Source organism: Sinohyriopsis cumingii, chromosome 9 (genome assembly GCF_028554795.1).
Source record: "Sinohyriopsis cumingii isolate HCF-2022 chromosome 9, ASM2855479v2, whole genome shotgun sequence".
In the NCBI taxonomy this organism is placed as follows: domain Eukaryota; kingdom Metazoa; phylum Mollusca; class Bivalvia; order Unionida; family Unionidae; genus Sinohyriopsis; species Sinohyriopsis cumingii.
This window is the reverse complement of record NC_142969.1, coordinates 53,346,121-53,366,966: the sequence shown is the minus strand read 5'-3', so window position 1 is coordinate 53,366,966 and position 20,846 is coordinate 53,346,121. Positions and strand designations below refer to the sequence as shown.

The window sequence follows — 20,846 nt, the reverse complement described above, 5'->3', positions numbered from 1 at the left end:
TTTGAAGCAGAGAACCAGTCTAGAAGTACAATATTAAACTCCCACCATCACAACTGTTAAATTTGGTCATATTAAAGCCTTGTTTATTTCAGATATCCTATGCAGTCTTTCTTTGCTTGTACAGCTACATATTAATCAGCACGTTTGAGCCAAAGGTGTCAGCGGAGGAAATTGTACTGATTGTGTGGGTCTTCACTTTTGTAACAGAGGAGATTAGACAGGTGAATATAGTGTAGATGACACCTGTTATCATTTTGATTAACCACTCTGGAATTGAAGTTATCACCCCTGATAAGATATCTTTTTTCTTGATTCAGATTGCTGATGTGATATTATAAGTATCACAGAAACGAAATTTGTGACATATCTAAGTACATGCTATATATGTAAAGAAATAAGTCATTTCTGTTCATAATACTATCTGTGGAATCCATTTGTTATCGGAGTTGACAATTGTCTTAAGATTCAGAACAAATATTATATACTTTGGACTTGATCTGGTGATAGTCCATTTAGAAGTTTTGGAGATTTAATTTACAATATTGTAAATGTTTCTTCAAGTTTCACTTTGTAATTTGGAGAAATAAATTGTTTGTTGATTTTACTTGAATTGTTGGTTTCACTTTTTTCTGTTACTTATTTTATGACCAGGATTAGAAACATCTGTGAATGTTTTTATTTGTTTAGGATATTCTCAATATCAGGATGGCCATTAAAATCGAATCTTACAGAACTCTTTTTCAGCATACAATCTTTCAGTGCACACAGTTGAAATCCGCTTCTTCTGTTAACAGGTCTCTACAACGGAATCCATGACCGTGAAGACAAAGCTTCTAAGTTACATAATGGATGTCTGGAATATATTAGATGTCATCGCCATATTGCTTTTTGTAATTGGAATGATTCTGAGAGCTATCCCTCCTCATCAAGAAACATTTGAAGCTGCAAGAGTCTTCCTTGGTGTCAGTCTTGTTACGTTTTTCCTGAGACTGCTGCACATTTTTTCCGTGAATAAAAATCTTGGACCAAAGTTAGTGATGATTATGCATATGGTATGTGACTAAAATATGTTGTTAATAATGGATTAATATTATTCAGTGAGAAGTGTCTGCATTCCATCAAAATTGATTGCTTGTGCATGTTTTCTATCTTTAATAACAGTAGAGGATCCAATGAATCACATTATTCAGTTTACGTTACTGAAGTCAAAGACCAGCATTTGGATTTTTGAACTATATTGCCTTGTGATGATGACAATGGATTAGATTATTTATTATTCACTATTTCTGTGCTCTTTAGCTCAGCAGGTTATATGAGAACTTTTGCGTGGCAATTTGTTGTACTTTCACAAGTGCTATCAGAATACTGCACATGCAACAATAGAAAAGTGTTTTGCTTGTCAAAAAGCTTTATAACTAAACTGAAAATGAAAATTGACTCCAAATCTTTGTCCAAATGCTTTCAACTGAGGCTCCCACACTAATGCTGCACTTGATATGGAAATGCCTCTGAAGTCTTTGGTCAGAATATTATCAATACCTTTATTTTTATTTTAGACGTTTGTTAACCTCTTAACTTTTGTACCAGTAATGCAAAGACACAAGGGACAAACAAGTTACAGTTTAACAGAACTGGGTTCGAATCTCAGTTGTGTCTTACTTTGACCTTAACGTAGTTCTCATATTAACTCAGTATACTATTACCAAATCTGAAAAATGATTCCTTGCAAGTTTTTATTTTATGTTAAAATTCTCTTTTTTACTTTAAAAGTTGCTTGTTTTTCATCTTTATGATAAGAAATATACTGCTGTCCATGGAAGTCAATACACATATAATTGTTTTTGTTAAACAACCATTTTCTTTTATACAAGTGACCTATTACACATACTGTATACATGTACAAGCAATGCAAATATCATTTATTTAGCTTATTTTCTCTCTCAAGATGATGTTGTTATATTGTTGGGTAATACGTCTAAAGACAGGGTAATAGTTGCTTGTGAAGCAGTTTGTGTCTGAATGTCAGATGTGTGTTTTGCTGACTGGTAAATAGACATTTATTTACTGGTAAATAGACATTTATGTACTGGTAAATAGACATTTTTAATGAATATCCTTGCACTGTTCAGTCAATCTCATTATGATGAAAGGTTTAGACATGTTAGTTGAACAAACAGTTCAACCTCATTAAATAATTTCCCAGTTATATAAATTGTCCCAAACTTTCATCATTAAAACATTATTGAACCAGAGTATGGCCGGAATTACAATTGATTAAAGAATTATTTAAAATATAATTATGATGCTCTAACTTTTAGTGTACTCCTGACCAGCTTCTGTGGTGAATATGGTATTTAGGAGATGCTCACAGAAACCAGTTGACCAAATGGCATATAATTTTAGAGGCAGCATTACAGGTTCAGTGCCTCTCCACCATCAAATATTAGCACTGTTATAAAAGCTATATAATCCCTTAATAATATTATCACCAGAAAGACAAAAGGCCCCATGACACAAAAGGCTTTAAAAGTTGATAAACGTTTAATAGTATCCAATAAATTGCCTCTTATTAGAATGTAATGAAGTTTGACAGAAAGCTCTGAGAGCCTGATATCTGTTTGAAATTTGACAGAAAACGTTATTCCTGAAAGCTTTGAAATTTGATAGAAGGCATTATTCTTGAAAGCTTTTGAAATATGACAGAAAGCATAATGAAAACTTTTGAAATTTGACAGAAAGCATTATTCGTGAAAGCTTTTGAAATCTGACAGAAGGCATCATACATGGAAGCCTTCAAAATTTGTACAAATGATGCCAAGCCACCATCCGGTAGGTGCATAGATAATTAAAATAGAAGAATATTAACTCAACTTAATCAATCTCTCTTAAAAAATTGAAATATGACAGAAAGTGTCATAGCATAGTAGCTTTCATTGTGGAACAAATTTGGATGGTGTGCCTCTAAATGTGGAAGAAGGTGCAAAAATGAGATAAACCTTTCAGTCTGTAGAAAGCATCATATAGACCCAGAATTCATGAACATATGCATTTGTATTTGGCTGCTAAACAAATATCAGCTAGATATGTAATTTCAGGATTTCAAGACCATGAATTTAAACACACAATTAACAATAGTTTTGCTGTGGAAAGGGTTGGAGTCCTTCCCAAATCCACGAAATGAAATGCACCATACGTTCAACAGTAAATAAAACACAAAAATTGATGCTGAGAAAAATAATAAAATTCTCAATTAGTAAAAATATAAAATGATGTACAAAAACAAATTTATGATCATCATCATCATCATCGTAATCCAAGAGGTCGTTGGCACACCACAATTGACTTTACTACCAATTCTCTCCATCTTTCCCTGTTCACTACTGCCCTTTGGGAATCTCAAAACCCTATGCCTGTCCACACTTTAATATTGTCATCCCACCTCTTTTCCTGTAATCCTCTTCTTCTGTACCCCAGCATGGTGCCCTGCAAGATTGTTTTTGCCAGTCCAGATGTCTTGAGACATGACCATATCACTTCAGTTTACATTTTTACACAGTGGTAAGAGGTCTTCATCGGGTCCGCTTGCTTGTTGGATCCTGCTGTGGACCTCTTTGTTGGTTACATGGTCAATGTATGAGATGCCCAAGATCTTGCCGTAGCATCACATTTTGAAGGTTTGAATCCTTCTTTGTGGATCTGATGTGAGCGTCCATGTTTTTTCAAGCATACAGAAAGATGGATTTGACAATCAAGAACATTGTCATGCTTTTAATATGATCAGATAAATTGAAGACAGAACCTTTCTAGAAATTTTCCACTGATTCCTCAATACACTTCCCTGTATCACTCTATTTAGTGGACTCTTGTGTTTAACAATATTTAACAATAACCATCTGTGGAACCAATGATTGGACAAGTGTTTCCATGGAAATACCATCAGCACAATTTTGTTGCAAAATATATGCCATACATATATTTATTGACAGTGGTAATGGATTTTTCAGACTTAAATGGGGATTTGCTGGTCCCATGGATTGTTACTGGGTACGATATATGTTACTTTTTTAATGATAAATAATTATTTGATGTTTATTTTGCAGGAACAATACATATTAAATATATATTCAATTAATTTACTGATGAATTGAAAGAGTAATGGTACAAACATATTTAGCGACAGACAAGTATCATTATCATCATTGGCAGTTCAATCTCAAGAGACCATGTGAGTAGAGCCCTTGTAGTGTCATCTGTCTCTGGGGTTTGGCAACATCTGCTGTGGTTGTGCAGTTCTATGTGCGTGTGACAGTACCTATTGCAGTTGGTGCAGATGTACTGGGAAGTCTGAGTTGCTGTGGTTGCAGCCACACTTTTCTTTCTCTCACATTTCTCTGCCACCTGAGTGGGCCTATCCTCATGTCAGTGACTGCTATGCCCTTATGAACTGTATGTCTCCAGGTGCATCGGTTCTCAGCCTGCACTTCCCAGCCAGCAGGTGAAATGTCGCAGGCCTTCATGTCCCTCTTGTACACATCCTTGAAACAGAGTGAGGGGCGGCCGACTCTACTGGTGCCAGTAGCCAGATGTCCATATAGGATGTTCTTTGGCAGCCTCCCATCCTCCATTAGTCGAATGTGTTCCAGCCATCGAAGGCAACGTTTGTTCAGCAGGGAGTAAATGCTGGGGATACTTGCATGCTGTAGGATCTTGCTGTCTGGGACGCGGTCTTGCCAGCTTATTTTCAGGATGCGTTTTAGGCCCTGTATATGGAAGGAGTTGAGCCGACATTCTTGCCTCATATGGGTGCTTTAGGTCTCACTTCCATATAGGAGGGTGCTGAGAACACATGCCTGGTGGACTTGGAACTTTGTGTGATCTGTCAGAGCATTGTTTTCCCACACCATCTTCATTAGTTATGCCATGATGGTGTTTGCCTTTCCAAGCCTTCTGTCCAGCTCCACATTGAGTGAGAGAGTGTTGCTGATAAATAAGCTAAAATAACAATTATAAAATATTGTGGCTATAAGTCTACTAATCACATTTAGCCCTTATATTATCTATTAGATTTTTTTTTGTGTGTCGTTATAACCTTTTATTCAACTGGGTTTGACAGCAAGAAGAAGACCCAACCGTTGGTGTATATATTATTTCCAGATTTATTCTCTCATTGCATTTTTTTCTAGGTTAGGGTTTGAAACTGTCCTCCATACCACAAATTAAGTGCCTTCAATTGCCTTCCCTGCCAAGTTACTTTGTTATTGAATGGATGGAGGTTCAACAACCTTTTCATTGGGTATTACTGGACATTATGTTGTTAAAAAGGGAAGGAAATGTAATTTTTTATGCTTGGTAATATGTAGTTTAAAGTTTAAATAGTCTTCCTAAACTGTTCAAAGTTAAAAGCAAGTATTCTTAGGTTGGAATTTTGTAGCAGTGCTGGCACATATTTTCTATGTAATTTTGTTGTATCTGCCCTTTTGAGAAATCGTTTTTGAAGGAATAATGTAAGTGTGGGGCAGGGAGGAAGATTATATCTAAAGTAGTGTTATTGTGTGATATGCCCTGGCATGACAGTTGTCCAAGGTCAAACACTACTTAGAATAAATTAAGGCCCAGTCTTGAGCAATGAAGACCCATCTGTGTCAATTCTCCAGTTACCTAGATTACCAATGTCATGAAAAAACAAAGATGATATTAGGACAGTTTTGAACGATGATAAATTCTAAATGGATATTGCGAGTGTGAATGGCATATCTTGCAGCTTATATTTGTGAAGGTTTATCCCTAGTTTCAGGCAACATTTACGGAGGGGACATGTAGTGGTATCCATACCTGTCCATTGCATGACATATATTGTGTCATGTGTGTCCTGTAACAGAACTAATTTCTGCTCAGTAGATTTTGAATGGCTTTATAGATAGAAGCCAGATGTGCTATAGTATTAAGATGTAGGTCAAGTTTGAGTTTTAGCTCACATCTATAAAGCTGATGAGTGCTAGTGGCATCATCGCCGCCAGGGTCTCCACATATAAAATCATATACCTAAATTGAGTCTTACTGTAAATTAACCATTTGTTCAACCGTGGTCCCAGAGAATAGTATGGACTATGTTTGATTGTACCTTAATCTTGGGGGTGAGGCTAAGAGGAATAACTCTCTACGTTTACATTAGTTGTGTATTCTTTAGTACAGGTGTTTTGCAAACTATATGCATAATGTTATAGATATAATTATAAAACTTACTGAGAAGATGCATCATAAGTAATACTACACCCACACCGCAAAAATGAATGACTGTAATCCATGTTTCATGCTTCACTAATTAATGACTGTAATCCATGTTTCATGCTCCACTAACTTTGAAATTTGTTTTAGGTATGTATCTAAAGGATATTAATAACAGGATCATCTAACTTGATTGTATTCATCTTTATTCGTAGCAAGCCAAAATTACATGAAATGAAGATCACTTTTTGACCCACATTTTACGTATTGACTGGTTTTAAGTTCTGCAATTTTTCTGCACCAGTATACCTAATATTATACCCTGAATCATGAAATTTTGGTGCAGAGATGCATCTTGATCAGTACTACACTCATTACAAAAATAGATCATTATTTCACATATTTCATACTACCCTAACTTCGGCTACAGTTTGAATTTTAGGTTTATTTGCAGGCTCAGTCAGTGCTAGCATCATCAAACTTGCTGAATCTCTGCCTCTGTATTAGTTCCCAATCTATCCAACGAAAGTAGGTAATCATGACCTACATTTAATATTATTCAAGCTTTGATATGTGTTTGCATGTTGTGCATGGTCACTTGGGTTTCTAGCATCCTTTATATATCCTGTTATACATATAAATATGCAACTTTGTGAGTGGTGTCATGTTAATAAATATTACTTCGTCATCACAAAATAGGTCAGTGACCCATATTTTATACTTCACTAACTTTGATTAAATTTTGTGCTTGAACTATTTGAGCTTGCATCAGTATTCCAGATGGTTGGGTACATCGCTATTAGCATTGGATCAGTTTAGAAGAGGTCGATATGACCTATATTTCATATTAAGATTTTGCATCTAGGTCATAACCAAATAATTAATTTGCATGCTATATGCACACAGTTGTACCTAGAACCATGGAACAAGCTTAGCAGATAAATCTCAGTGGACACTACTCTCTTGTTTGTGAAGTTCATCATGTACACTATTTACTAAATTTTTAACCTTTTTGGCTGGCTTTATTTTCTCCATGCCTTTTTATGCTACAAGGATGGATTTTTGATGATATGTATATCTATTAGAAACATAATCTTTCAACAAATGAAGCTCATCATGACAATCATTTCATGCTTTTCTGGCTTAGATACAACTAGGGAATTTGACTGTGAACTACATTTTATGACTTACTAACGTAGGTTAAATATTTGCATTTAGCTTGATTACACAGATTTAGTTGCATGCTAGCTCTCACATAAAGCCTTATCTGACCAGTGACGGAGAAAGTACTAATCACATTTTATTAAGTTCCATATCATTCAGTAACTATTCACTCTATCTTATGGTAGCTATGTGGCGTTCATGCGAATAAGTATTTTCATTAGATAAGACGACTTCATGATACATTCACTGAACAAACATGGTACACGTAATTGCTGATACATGTCCTCTATTGTAGTACTAGCTGTCACTCCAGGTTTCCTTAAAACCGGTGACTTACACCCAGCAAAAACTGGATTCCATGGTTAGACAATGATATTAGCTTCTGAAGCAAATTCCAAGAACAATGATTTAGAAAAACAACATAACAGGCTATCTCTGGTTCTTTCCAACTCAGTATAATAGTTCTTTAATTTTATGTATTTTATGCCCTGTCACAATGCGTACATGCATGTATGTATATTTAGCTTAATGGCAATTCAGTAATATATATATATATATATATATATATATATATATATATATATATATATATATATATATATATATATATATATATATATATATGTATATATATATATATATATATGCACTAAACTGACAATAAACAGTGCAAAACTAGTATCTAACTAGCCTATGCACTTTCGACTCTTAATGAATCTTTTTTTTTCAAAGGCAAATACAAAACAGACAGGACAAACAAATAGAATACAAAAACCATTTTGTTTGCAAAAGCCTTGTAAAGCTTTGCAAACACAAAGGTTTGAGTGTTTTATTTGTTTGTCTTGTCTCTTTTGTATTTGAATTTTAAAAAGACTCATTAAGAGTTGAAAACCCTTAGCTAGTTAGATATTAGTTTTGCACAGTGTCCATTGTCAGTTTATTGCATTTATCGTGATCCCTTTCTGGATCTGGTGCACTTGAAAGGACTTTTATTTGCCAAACGATTTGTATTCCTTATATATATATATATATATATATATATATATATATATATATATATATATATATATATATCAGAGGAGTAATGGGGCTTTTAAAGTATGGATAGATAATGTTGGTATATAAAATTGTGGAATGCCCATGGTTTATTTAAGTATGTTTTCGCTAGTAGACCTTTGATTTTATATTCCCTAGGTCAAAATAAAGATACAAATAAAAAATACCTATTATGAATTAAACGCATTACACAAATGTGTTCCTATTCCTATCTGCTTTCCTCATTATCTCTCCCTCTCTCTCTCTCTCTCATGCTGTAAGGGACAACACTAGGTCGAAATCCATAGATTGAGAGAGAAGAAAGAATTTAAGTTTGTCCTTACCAATATTACAGAGATAAAATTGTATGTTAAAACAAGTTAGCCGAACAGTAAATTTCCTGGTGCATGCATATATATATATATATAGTAAATCTAGTTTGTGCTTTATGTTTATTTTTAACCAATAATAAGATTCTAAAACATCTAATTTGTAAGTATTAGAATGTCGGAAGTTTTCTCTTGTGTTTTGCTTTCTCTCTTTATGTTGGTTGCTGAGGCAGCTTGTCTGTCTTACCTTAAATGGTACATTCTCTCTCTCTGTGGGTCTCTGATGATACAACTGACATAATAATTGACCAACAGAGAGATGGATGATAAAATAATCTTATAGTAAGCCCCCTGCATTCCAATTCACTCTCTCTATTCATTGTTCAGACAGAATGTTAGTTTTATGCTATGATGGTAAAACTGGTAGAGAAATTGAGAGAGAGAGAGAGAGAGAGAAAGAGAAAGAGAGATTTTATGATAAAAATAATCTTATGGTCATTTGCAATCAAAAGTAAAGCTTAACAATGCCTTTCATTAACCGTAAAGAACATTAAATATTTATACTACTCTACTTTCTAGTTTTAAACCTATTTCCATGTTTAGATTTTAAACATCTGTTGTATTTATTTAATCAATATGGATGAAAATAAACGTTCTATAAAGTAGCAAATAAACAGTTTGCCAAAAGATTATGTTTAGCTACAATCCATGCGGAAGTACATTTCGTGGTGGGCACGTGAAGAAGGGATGTGAAGAGTTTACTCCCTATGATCTTGTAGTTGATATTAAATTTCTTTGGAACATAAGTATCTGTATTTATATCTGGTATGGAACACACTAAAATTGTGAAGATCAAATATTCATTTCTGCATGATTACTAATGCTTATATTGGCTGCTCAAGGCTAGTAGGGTTGGATAGTGGTGAATAATGTAATCATTGATTACACTCTGTATAAGAATTTCCATAAGAATCATACTGATATATACTGAAGTTTACACATGCAATACAGACTTTATTTCTGATCAATACATTTTAGACTATGGCATGCAACAAAGTTTAGTCCAATAATTTTGTTAACATTTAGAAGATTCGGTTCAAGTTCAGTTAAGGCTCAGGATGTTTTTCTTAAAAATAAGATTCAACAAACTCTAATAGGTGATTTTTTACAGGTTCGAGACCTGGTCTACTTTGTTGTGATATTAATGGTATTTGTTCTGGCTTATGCTATTGCTTCCTATGCCATATTGTTCCCGAAAACAGAACTCACCCTGGATATCTTGAAATCTATATTTTGGCGGCCATACTGGAACATTTATGGAGAGCTCATGTTGGATGAAATTGAAGGTATGGATTAGTTTCTCTCATGTCCTATGCAGTGTAATTATCTATATATCTCAGTTGATCTATCTATGTATACATGTCTATATATCTATCCCAGAAGAAGCAGCAAAGTGTTTCAAACATCAGGATTGCTAAATCACTTTTAACTGCTTTTTTCAGCTTTTGATCATTGACTACATCAAATTTCAATCGAGCGTATGGACTTTGCAATCACAAGTTGAATATTGTATTTTCCAATTTGACTTTTTCCGTTTCTCTTTTTTAAGTTTCGCTCAAAATTAAAAAAAAAATTACATTGTAAGTTATCCCTTCAAATTCTCCTGTGAATATTCTTCATTCCACTCTTTAATTTCCACCAATCCACAAGGGGCAAAGGATAGATCTATGACATACATTGCAATGTTAATTAGAGCATTCATAATTCTGATTCAGGCCATTCAATATATAAATAGCTTTGAGGCTGGACTTCCACTGCAAATCAGAGGAAAAGCCAAATGTCTCAGTGCTTTCAGAAGTAAGAAAAGCGGTGCACATTTAGCTGACTTTGATGCCAATTTTGATATTTAAGAATTGTGGTGAAATTGGTGTTTTAGGACTAGTTTCAAAAAGCACAAAAATGATCCAGGAATCCGTACCAGCACATTCAGCAAATACATTTTCAGAAGTCAGGACCATAGTTCAAAAACTTTTGCAATGATCTGTACTCGGTAAGTGACACAATGTTGTCTCAACCTGAATCGGGCTGACAGACACTGAGACAAAGACATTTTAATAAACACACTTGCAACCATCTTCCTCACACATCACACTTACTCTCTGTTATCTGGTCTGTCTGTTTTTGCTACCTCGCCTAACTTGTTTCGCTTACAGAACCTATACCTAGTACTTATAACTCCCCAGCATCTGACAAATCCAATGCTGACTGTAAGCACCTCAGCACCCATTTCAACATATGTACACCATTTCACCAGACTAACCCCTTCAACCACTAGAAAGCAAAATTAAGACACAAACGCAACAGAAGTACAATGACTGGTCCAACATACATTTTGCAAAGATGCAGTAATAATTGACACTTCATATTTAACACTTATTCTGCATGACTAAGACCATCATATTAACACCAGTGCTACGAAGTCAGAGCTGCAAACAAACGTAAAAAGGTACTTACAGAGATTAAATCTTTTTGATAGCCAATGGAGTGGTGTTTACCTCTGTATCTGCAGATCTCTGGAAATCTAATCCATTTTTGTAAGACATGTGTTGTCAAATGCGAAAATGTTTTTTTTAAGCTGGTAATCTACTTTCTAAAATTTTCCTTTGATCTGCACAGGAACTTGGGTATGCAAACTTTGTTTTGATTCTAAGTTTATTTGTGTGTCGTAACTGGGGGATTCCAAGTCCCATACAGGGACTGACAATATGCACTGGACGGATAAGACTGCAGCTGGTTGCACTCCACGCTGGTACACTATTTATAAGTTTGCAGTTCGGACTCAAAACATCAGTGATAATCTTTACTAACATCACATTCTGACTTATGTGGAGCACGGTTTATTTTCAAAAGTTAAAAAGATCTAAGTTGTATTCCACCCCTACAAAAGTTAAGTATTTTAAAAAGAGTTTATTTGTAAAATTTCATTCCACTTATGTGGCATTAACTTAGAAACCAAATATGCAGCTTCGTAATTCTGAAATCAAAAACAGATCCAATTGATAGCCTGGTTATATGTACTGGGGTTTGTGTGAAACTACATTTCTGACTTAGAAACAAAAGCATTACTGAAGTTTGAAATTAGAATTTAAACCATAATAAATTAAGAATTAGAAGTGTTCCAAACTTTATCCCCCACCACAACAATATCAGGTATTTAAGAAGGCTGATATGGGAAATTCCACATTTGACATGGACTGAGATCAGGATATTTTGGAAGTGGAGTAACAATTAAATGGTTTGGAATAATATCAGCCAATTTATCGTAATTCATCATTGGGAGTCAGATATAAACTTGGCAAGTTATGTGAAGGCGGTTGCTGGACAATAGGAAATTCAACAGCATGAATGAGAATAATTCAAGATGAAGGCATTTTTCTTTCTTTGTACAAACATGTGGAAAAATGGACTATGCCAATGGAATGTCTTCAAAGTATGCAAATTGTTTCTGTTTCTTCATAGACTGAGAGTATTGAGTATTGCTGAATGGATACATTTTTATTTTAACTATACATCAGTTAAAGATACAAATAATTATCTTAAAAAAGAGGAGTAAAATTAAAATTCCTTACTATATTCTAGTTACAGTAGATATTGATAGCCTTCATGCTGCTAAGTGTTCTGTGAGCCGTTTCATCAAAGTATCCTGGAGAAAACTGTAGCAAACTGCAACAATAATATGTTTAAGCATTTGGGACATGTATTTTGATTAGAGTTTACAAACAAAAAAACGAACAATGGGACAGTTTGAGAGATCCATATCAACAAACCTGGTCATTTTAAATGTAAATTTCAGCTGTATGATTTTCTGGTTAATAATATATATATATATATATATATATATATATATATATATATATATATATATATATATATATATATATATATATATATATATATATATATATATATATATATATATATATATATATATTTCAAACAGGTCAAAATTTTAAAATGTTGCAGCTTATTTCATGTGGTACATATAGTTGGATTTTTGTTTTTACTCTAAGTTTCAGTATTTAGCAGATCCCAAACAAAATTTATTCGTTAGATTGGACAAGCACATTTTGGACATATAATTGCACCAGGAAAAAAAATTGTGTACAAATTGTAGAAAAGATCCTTTGGGAGCAATTGGCTTAAAGGACAATATTTACTAGTCAAAATCAAAATAAAATGGAAAGATAATTTCTCATTTAATGTTTTTGGAACTGAAAATAATTTTTGAAATTATACCAGTAGTATAATGTCGATTGTAGTCTTGGTGAGGTTTATTTTTTATTTGTTCAATTTGTCTAATTTTATTTTGCAAGAACTATGCTGCTTGTATTAAATATTTTTTGGGATTAGTGAGATAGATTCATTGGATTTGTCCTTCTATGCACCTACCTATTCAACCATCTGTTCATCACTAATGTATCAATCTCTCAAAGACCATTAATTTCCATGACTGGCAATGGCTCATAATTGAAATTATTGTAAACAAAAACATTTGTGACTAGTGAAAAAGCTCACTTTAACACAGAATTCAAAAACTGATTTTTTTTAACCACCCATGTGACATTTATTTCATTTTGGCTTAAAAAAGGCAATGTCAATGAAGCATTTTGATCCTCGGCGTCGCTTTCTGTCCTCTAAATAGGCTTGCAGTCCTTATTCTCATGTATGACAGCAGAAGATGCCTTCATAGAATTTCAGCTTGAATCGTCACCTTTGCAATGAAAAAGCTAAGATGAATCTGCAACTCCTTGCATAAATATATAATAACAGTTACTTGAGATTTTATGGCTGGGTCTTGCGTCATATATGTGGCTTCAGTTATGTTATGTTCAATTTCCTATTTGTTCCTGATAGAAGTGGAGTGGAAAAGTTGTTTTTCCGATATGTTATTCTTGCACAATATTGAAAAGACAATCATCTTCTTAGTGGTTAGGATAATCTTTGGGACATCATCTTCAACTCTTTTTGGACTTCTGTTTGATCCTGATGCCAGTGCACGTTGATTGTGCCTTATTCATGTCTGTGGCTGTAGCACATATTAACGCATCCTCATGGATAGCCAGGGACCACATGTTAAAAGTTCTAGGCTTTTAGCTAAAACCCACTGTACAACCGTTAATCATATCATCTCTTTATTAACTTTGCTACAGTGCAATCGCATTCCAGACATGACAAAATCCTTTCTTGGACCTCTATACATGGTGGTTTCCATCAAAACATTGCATATAGGCAGCAGGTACTTATGGCTACCTTCACATGTATCAAGAACTATTTGGCCTATACCAAAGAAATATTGGTTGATTTGAGAGCAGACAGTTGCATTCTCCAGAGAAAAGAACAATCAACATCATATAAAGCTAATTTTGCCAGAACATAAACATTTTGTACCTTTTCTCATTACAGCTATATAACAGTGCACATGGTTAACAAATGGATAGCTTTGCAGGCAACTTTCCACTTCTGATTGGTATTCATATACATTCATCACTATTAAATATATCCCACATATATATCACAAATATATCCTACATATATCATCAGTGACATTTTTATTTTGGTTTCTGCTTCACTGAACCCTACGAGTTAACCCTCTGAATCAATTAACCAAATGGCCTCCATCTAAGTCTATGCCTAACTTTCCATTGTCCTTTTGAATAATTTTCCACTCATTGTGCAAGTTATTTTGTTGGCCAAGGCACAAGGCATCAGGGCACTGTTTGCATATAGGTTTTTTGCATGTGATAGAAATACCACTGCTAAGTTGAAACCCGTTCAAATTTCCGAATTGTGCAAATCATTTAAGACATCTCAGTTGCATTTCTTTGGCCTTACAACAAATAGCTTCACCAAACATTACAATTTTCTGTACTTTACCTATGCAAGTCAAGCAACAATAACCTTCCTCAGGCCTGTACACCAACTGTCAAGGTAATTCTTCATACAGATATATAATCATTATCCATAAGGGCATAAGTCAGATATTGAATTTTTTAATAGTCATTAGCAGTAATCTAAATGTTGTTTTCATACTGTAGGGTGTCTTGGTTTACGTATTACAAAAAATTGTCTTCATTAAGCCTTCAATATAGTACAATCATGGTTATTTTGCTCAAGAACCTGCTTGCAGTATATCTAGTGTAATATCGGGAATCTCTTGATGTATGAATTGCTAACATGTTATACGGATTGTTTAGGTTTATAGAAGCTGCCTTTTCTGTATCGATTTCAGCATTCACCATCACTGTAGCATACGGACCTGCATGTATTGTTAGATCAGAAAGAAAAATCGCAGCTGCATGTTGCAGTCTATTTCTGAATTATACTGGTATCAAAATGGCATGCACTTTTAGTATATTTGATCCACTTTTTATTTTTTGTTCAAATGAAAGAGTGACTGTAATGCCTGACATACTGTAATAGGACTGCTGAACTTGACTTCTGACTTAGAGGGGTCACGGGATGCATCAAAGCACACTTTGTGAACAGGAGCTATGGAGCCTTTCACCTCTATCATTGCCTTGTATTCCAACACCAAGAAGTGAATATAAGCTGAAAAGTAGTCGGGATTCAAAAGCTGCTACTTTTTTCATTGGCAGACTTTCTATCTTATTTTTGTAGCCTTTCAAATGTTTCATAATACTGGCTTTTATTTGAAAATTTTGCTTGATGGCAACTGAGAGATGTTCTTTTTTTAGTGAAGTGCATGCTAGATAATACATACTACTTATTGATGACAGGAATAAATTTTTTTCGTGAATATTCAGTCATGAGATCTTTCCAACATTCTGCAGTTGCTAACTATGATACATGTAATGTGTGGGTTTACATCTGATGATGCGTGGCATCTCCTTAGTTTTCCTGGCATGTCTCAGTGTACCAAGACATTGTTAGTTATTATTTCTTTCACTGGACAAATTTTTGCCCAGTTTCTATTGATGCAGTTTTGGCTTACAAACGTTGTCTTATCAGCATTAATTTTTCAAAATGTTTTGTTCAACATTTGTTTTGTTGGTATAGCAGTATATGTGCCATGCTATTCTGAATGTTATAACTCAGCCTTTTTGATGCTTTAATACCCAACTACCTGCCATACATAACGTTTTGTCCATTTATCTTAAAAATAGGAAGCATGTGCCATTCTTTTGATAGTCTGGCATTCTTCATGAGTGATACTATACATTTTTGCATCTGTTATGTTTTCGTCTTTGCCTTGTTGTTAATTTGCAAAGAGAGCACCATTTACAGCAATTAACACAGTCTCTCAAGCTTTAGTGACCGACCTCTATCAACATTACTCTTTCCATCAATCTTTATGTTGCTTTACCAATCTCAATTGTACCTAAATCACTATATAATTCAACATACCTATGGAACTAACCACCTAACCAAATAACAAACTACCTAGTGGTTATGACTTGGTTTTATTTGTGCATCGACTTCATTATATATTTGGCATTCAGCACTCAGCAATTATATACCATAAAAATTATCTGAATAAATTATAAAGAGAGTAATGTTTGTGTGATCTGGACATTATTCGAAAAATAACGTCATTTATCTAAACTTGATCATTTGGCCTTCTAATATTTGATTCTATTTACTATGAATTTATGTATTTGTGTGCATATACATGTTTCAAGGTTTTGAGATATATCACACTCAAAATCGACTTTAATTATTTGTGGTTTATGAAATGGATCTTAATGTTTCACCGAATGATAATTTTCGTTGGGTCTTTAATATCATGCTTTAAAGCAACCTCAAGATCTACTAAAACTGGAGCCCCCACCAAAAATGTGAATTTACTGTCCATGTTCACAACATGATTTTTAAAAGCTATATAACATTGATGCAGTTTTGTATTGTGTGCTTAAGCTTATAGCTATGAAACAGGTAGTATTGTTTGAATTAGTCTGTTATGTGAGTTATGCTGTAATAAATGTTGTGAGATAGACATATATTATAATCCTAAATTTTTATAAGAATCAGCCACATCGAAAACAGTGTGACGACAGCTCCACCACTGTTTCCAATTGTTTTGTCCATGAAATAATCTCTGGTGTCAATGCAGACATACACATATGCTATTTTTCTCATTATACCCTTAGAAATCAAATGCCAATGGGTGTGATATATCAATCAGTGGTGCAATGTTTAAAATATTTACTGACCCAAGTTCCATGTAAATGTTTGAACATGAAATATTCACAACAGCAACAGTCATCATTCAGTATGTGTTTTACAAAGTTTCTTCCTTTGGTTATTAAACTGCATACATTTAATGACGTTGTAACATGCCATGATTGAAAGCATATTTCTTTCATCTTTGGAAGGTACGGGTTGTACAAAGGTTGCAGAGCTGTATAAAAATTCAACCATGCCTCGATGTCCGACGGAGTCGGGCAAATACTTTGTGCCTGTGTTAATGGGAGCATACATGTTGATGTGTTATATCTTGCTGCTGAATCTTTTGATCGCTATGTTCAGGTACGTATAAGTCAATGTATAAAGAATATACAAAGCAAGGTTGATTTAATTCAAAACACTTCATTTCAAAAGCATAAGTTGAGATAATTGCAGGATATAATTCTGCTGGTCAACTATTGAACAATATTGGAAATAATGCACCAATATACATCAGAATCAAAAGAGGGCAAATTCAAATGACAGGTGGGAAACTAAAGCAACAGCTGATGAAACAGATTTTATATATCATGTGGCGTTTTCCAATCATATTCATCTCGCAAGCATGACTTGAAGGTGGCATAACAAAGTATAGAGAGGTCGTGCTCTCATCGTTCATAGGGTGGCAATAAAACTATTTGCTCATGAATCAAGCACCAGCTCTTTATCAGCTCAGATCCCACATCTCATATCAGTTAATGTACCAGCAGATCAGCACTCAATTCTGAATATCATAGACACATAGCTGATATCAAGTAATGCACCTGCAGATCAAAGTTCAAAATGTGACATCACATAATGAACCAAACCAACAACAAACAGTCGTGAACCTCATAAATCCTGATCCATGATCATTGAATGTAACAGCAAATCAGCACTCAGTCCTAAACACGAAAGACTGAGCAGAACAGATATTACTTTATGTAGCTAGGGATTAGAGACCCAGATCAGAGCACCACAAACTGAGGTTTGATGTCCTGTAATGTGGCAGTAGATAATTACTCAGATTAAAACACCGCAGAACAAGACCCAACACCACATAAACATAAGGCTGAAGTCTTTACAGAAAATAATGGTTCCTTCATCCAGGGATTTGTGAAGGATCAGGAGCATTATTGAAGTAAAGCCGGAGGCAAAGCATGTATACATATCATGCTATACTGTCATTGTAGGAAACAGGCACTCTTCAAACAGAAGGTAAATCTTTTACCAATCACATGATTGAGGATGGAATTCCTTGGTTTTGGAGCAATCTCCCGATAAAGTCACTATGACCAAAGGGGTTGACTTCCCAAGAGGATGAAGTGGACAATGGTATGGAAGTGTGAGAAAGGTTTTGTATCTTGAAAGTCTAATCTGAAGAGAAATCAAACATGGCAAGTGTAGAGAAAACCAGGAGAGTAATGTCCAATGTGGTACAATTAACAGTGCTTTACTAACATTAGTAGAAACTATTTTATTCTATATTTCCCAATGAATGATAAAGGGGAGATATATGGGATTAACCAGTGCCATGAGAAAGAAAATCATCAATTTTGAAAGCACATTGTTCTAGAAATCATTTTACGAACTTCCCTAATTGATGGTTTAATCTGGCTGCATTCTTATCTGTAACATCTTCATACCAAGATTTCATGTCCAGGATACTATATTTAGATTGTTGTATTTTAGTACCAAAATTGTTGTACCCACCAAGTATCTTTATTTTATCACGTTCCAAATTTCTGATGTACATCGTAGCTTCCAGGATTACATAAAATGCATTTATGGGCATACCAATGCCAACTCTGATACTATAACATATTTCATGTCCAAACGATCCTTGGTGTGAGAATACCCCTTTTTACCACTTTCTCTAAGTAAGGAAAACCTAAAATAGTCCTGAGTATACCACTAAAACGAGAAAGATAATTCTTTGAGATGGATTAAGCACCGTTATTCCGCATGTATTGTGAAACCTAAAGATTGTTTGTGTTTCAATCATAATCCAAGCATTTTGCGAACAAATATCAATGTTATCATCCAGATTCAATTAGCCATCCATAAAGTGTACTGTCTGACCAAGGCATACATCAGTTTAAGGATCTTAGTATAACACCCTTTGTCCAGAGGAAAGCCAAAGGGTAAACAAATTAAAACATTACCCCATTCAAAATAAAGTTCAGAAACTTCTGATAATATATTAAGATACAGATATAAATATCCTTCAGATCAGTAGAAGTAAAGAAATCATTTTTCTGGATCATCTCTAGACCAACTTTAAATGTTTCCTGCTTCAAATATTCATAACGAACAACATTTACTGAGCTGTTTCAGGTTGTAATTTCCCATTAGGTTTGGGCACAATACAAATGTTGTAAACAAAGTTCTTATTCGTCCATATGGATGGAACTGGAGCTCCTTTTAGTTAGAATTTCCATGGTTTCATTACCAATATTGGTTTTCCATTCATCACAAAAAGGAATTTATTTTGGAAATGGTAATTGGAAAGGCATGGATTTAAACTCTGTTATGTACCCTGAGACAGCCTATAAAATCCTTAGATCACTTGTGAAACTGTTCTATATAATACCACATTACTTTATATTCCCCACAGAATTTACCTCCATGTGTTTTAATTTGTGGTCTCGTTCTGGTCATGGTATGTTCTCATTCCCTTATTGGAATTCTGGTATTGGCACCTGTATTTACTTTTGGCAGTATAGGGTTGAGACTTATAGCTTGCTCTCTGTTTGAGACTATAACCTCTCATGAGCCCACTGCCCCTAACATCACAGCCTCTACCAAAACCAAATCTGATTGTAATTTTCTTTGTAGGTACAAAGCGATGCGTTGCATCTTTTAACTTCCAAAGCAACATCATCCCCATAAGGTATTGATGATATGGTGGTATCTGTATTGCAAAGATCAGCATATTTTTGTTTGCAGTGTGGATGTGTCATGTATTCCCTCAAAGAGATTAATGGTACCTGCTCAATGAGATTAACAACATCTGAAATGAAACGTTTTGCTTCAGCATTTGTGACAATTGTTACATTAGTAAGTCTGCTAATTGGACAATAAGCATGATACCTGCAGTGACAAGGTGCTGTATATTGTATCATTTCAAATTTCTTGATTGACAAGTGAGGGGCCCAACTTGTCACATTTTCTCGGATCATGTACATTTGTATAATGTCAATGGTGCATACAAAGAAGTGCATTTAGCATTGATCAACTCAGACACAGATTTAAAAATAGACTGTCCTTTTTGGGCACCTTTCAATTGGGCGACAACAACATACTGTCAATAGTGTTTGTACATTGGACTATTGTAATGGGCTTGTAAACCACCAAACAATACCCAGATTACTTTGCTACTCAAAGAAATTTTCTTACGTGGCCTGCTTTAAGCCATGCCACCAAGGTGCCCTTCATTTTCAAACTGTACAAGTAATTCTGACAGTTTCACCAAAACAGCTATCAATTTCTTGTTTGTTAGCTATATAAGGAGGCCTTTAAAGTAAGTCCAATTTTTTTTTGAAGGCCTTGATGTCTGTTATAGTGTTAAAATATATGAGACTTGATGTCTGTTACAGAGTGTTAAAATATATAAGACTTGATTACTCTGACTATTTAACTCTTTCTTTTCTCACCATAACAAGATGTCGTTTTACCCACATTCAAACCTTTGTCACAATGGAGTACAATTTGGTTTCTTTGTTTTCTTTGGCTTCATAACACATCTCACCTTGGAGGAAGTTGACTGTACCTCGCAAAAAGCAGCTGTATCTTTTGGACCAAACCTGGAGAATTCTGAGTTGGTCTGAGGGAGTTTTTCCTCCTTCTGTGAAAATAATCAAAGTGAAA

General features: G+C 34.4%; 1 protein-coding gene across 1 annotated transcript in view; it reads left to right on the top strand.

Annotated features, from left to right (window-relative positions):
- The window catches only part of LOC149791825 (transient receptor potential cation channel subfamily M member-like 2), a 188,742-nt gene that overhangs the window by 121,885 nt on the left and 46,011 nt on the right, over positions 1-20,846 (top strand). Inside the window, exons 23-26 of the mRNA XM_089969480.1 lie at positions 93-221; positions 795-1,052; positions 9,925-10,099; positions 17,147-17,300. Of these exons, the coding sequence (XP_089825606.1) occupies positions 93-221; positions 795-1,052; positions 9,925-10,099; positions 17,147-17,300 (716 nt within the window). The remainder of the gene's footprint in view (positions 1-92; positions 222-794; positions 1,053-9,924; positions 10,100-17,146; positions 17,301-20,846) is intronic.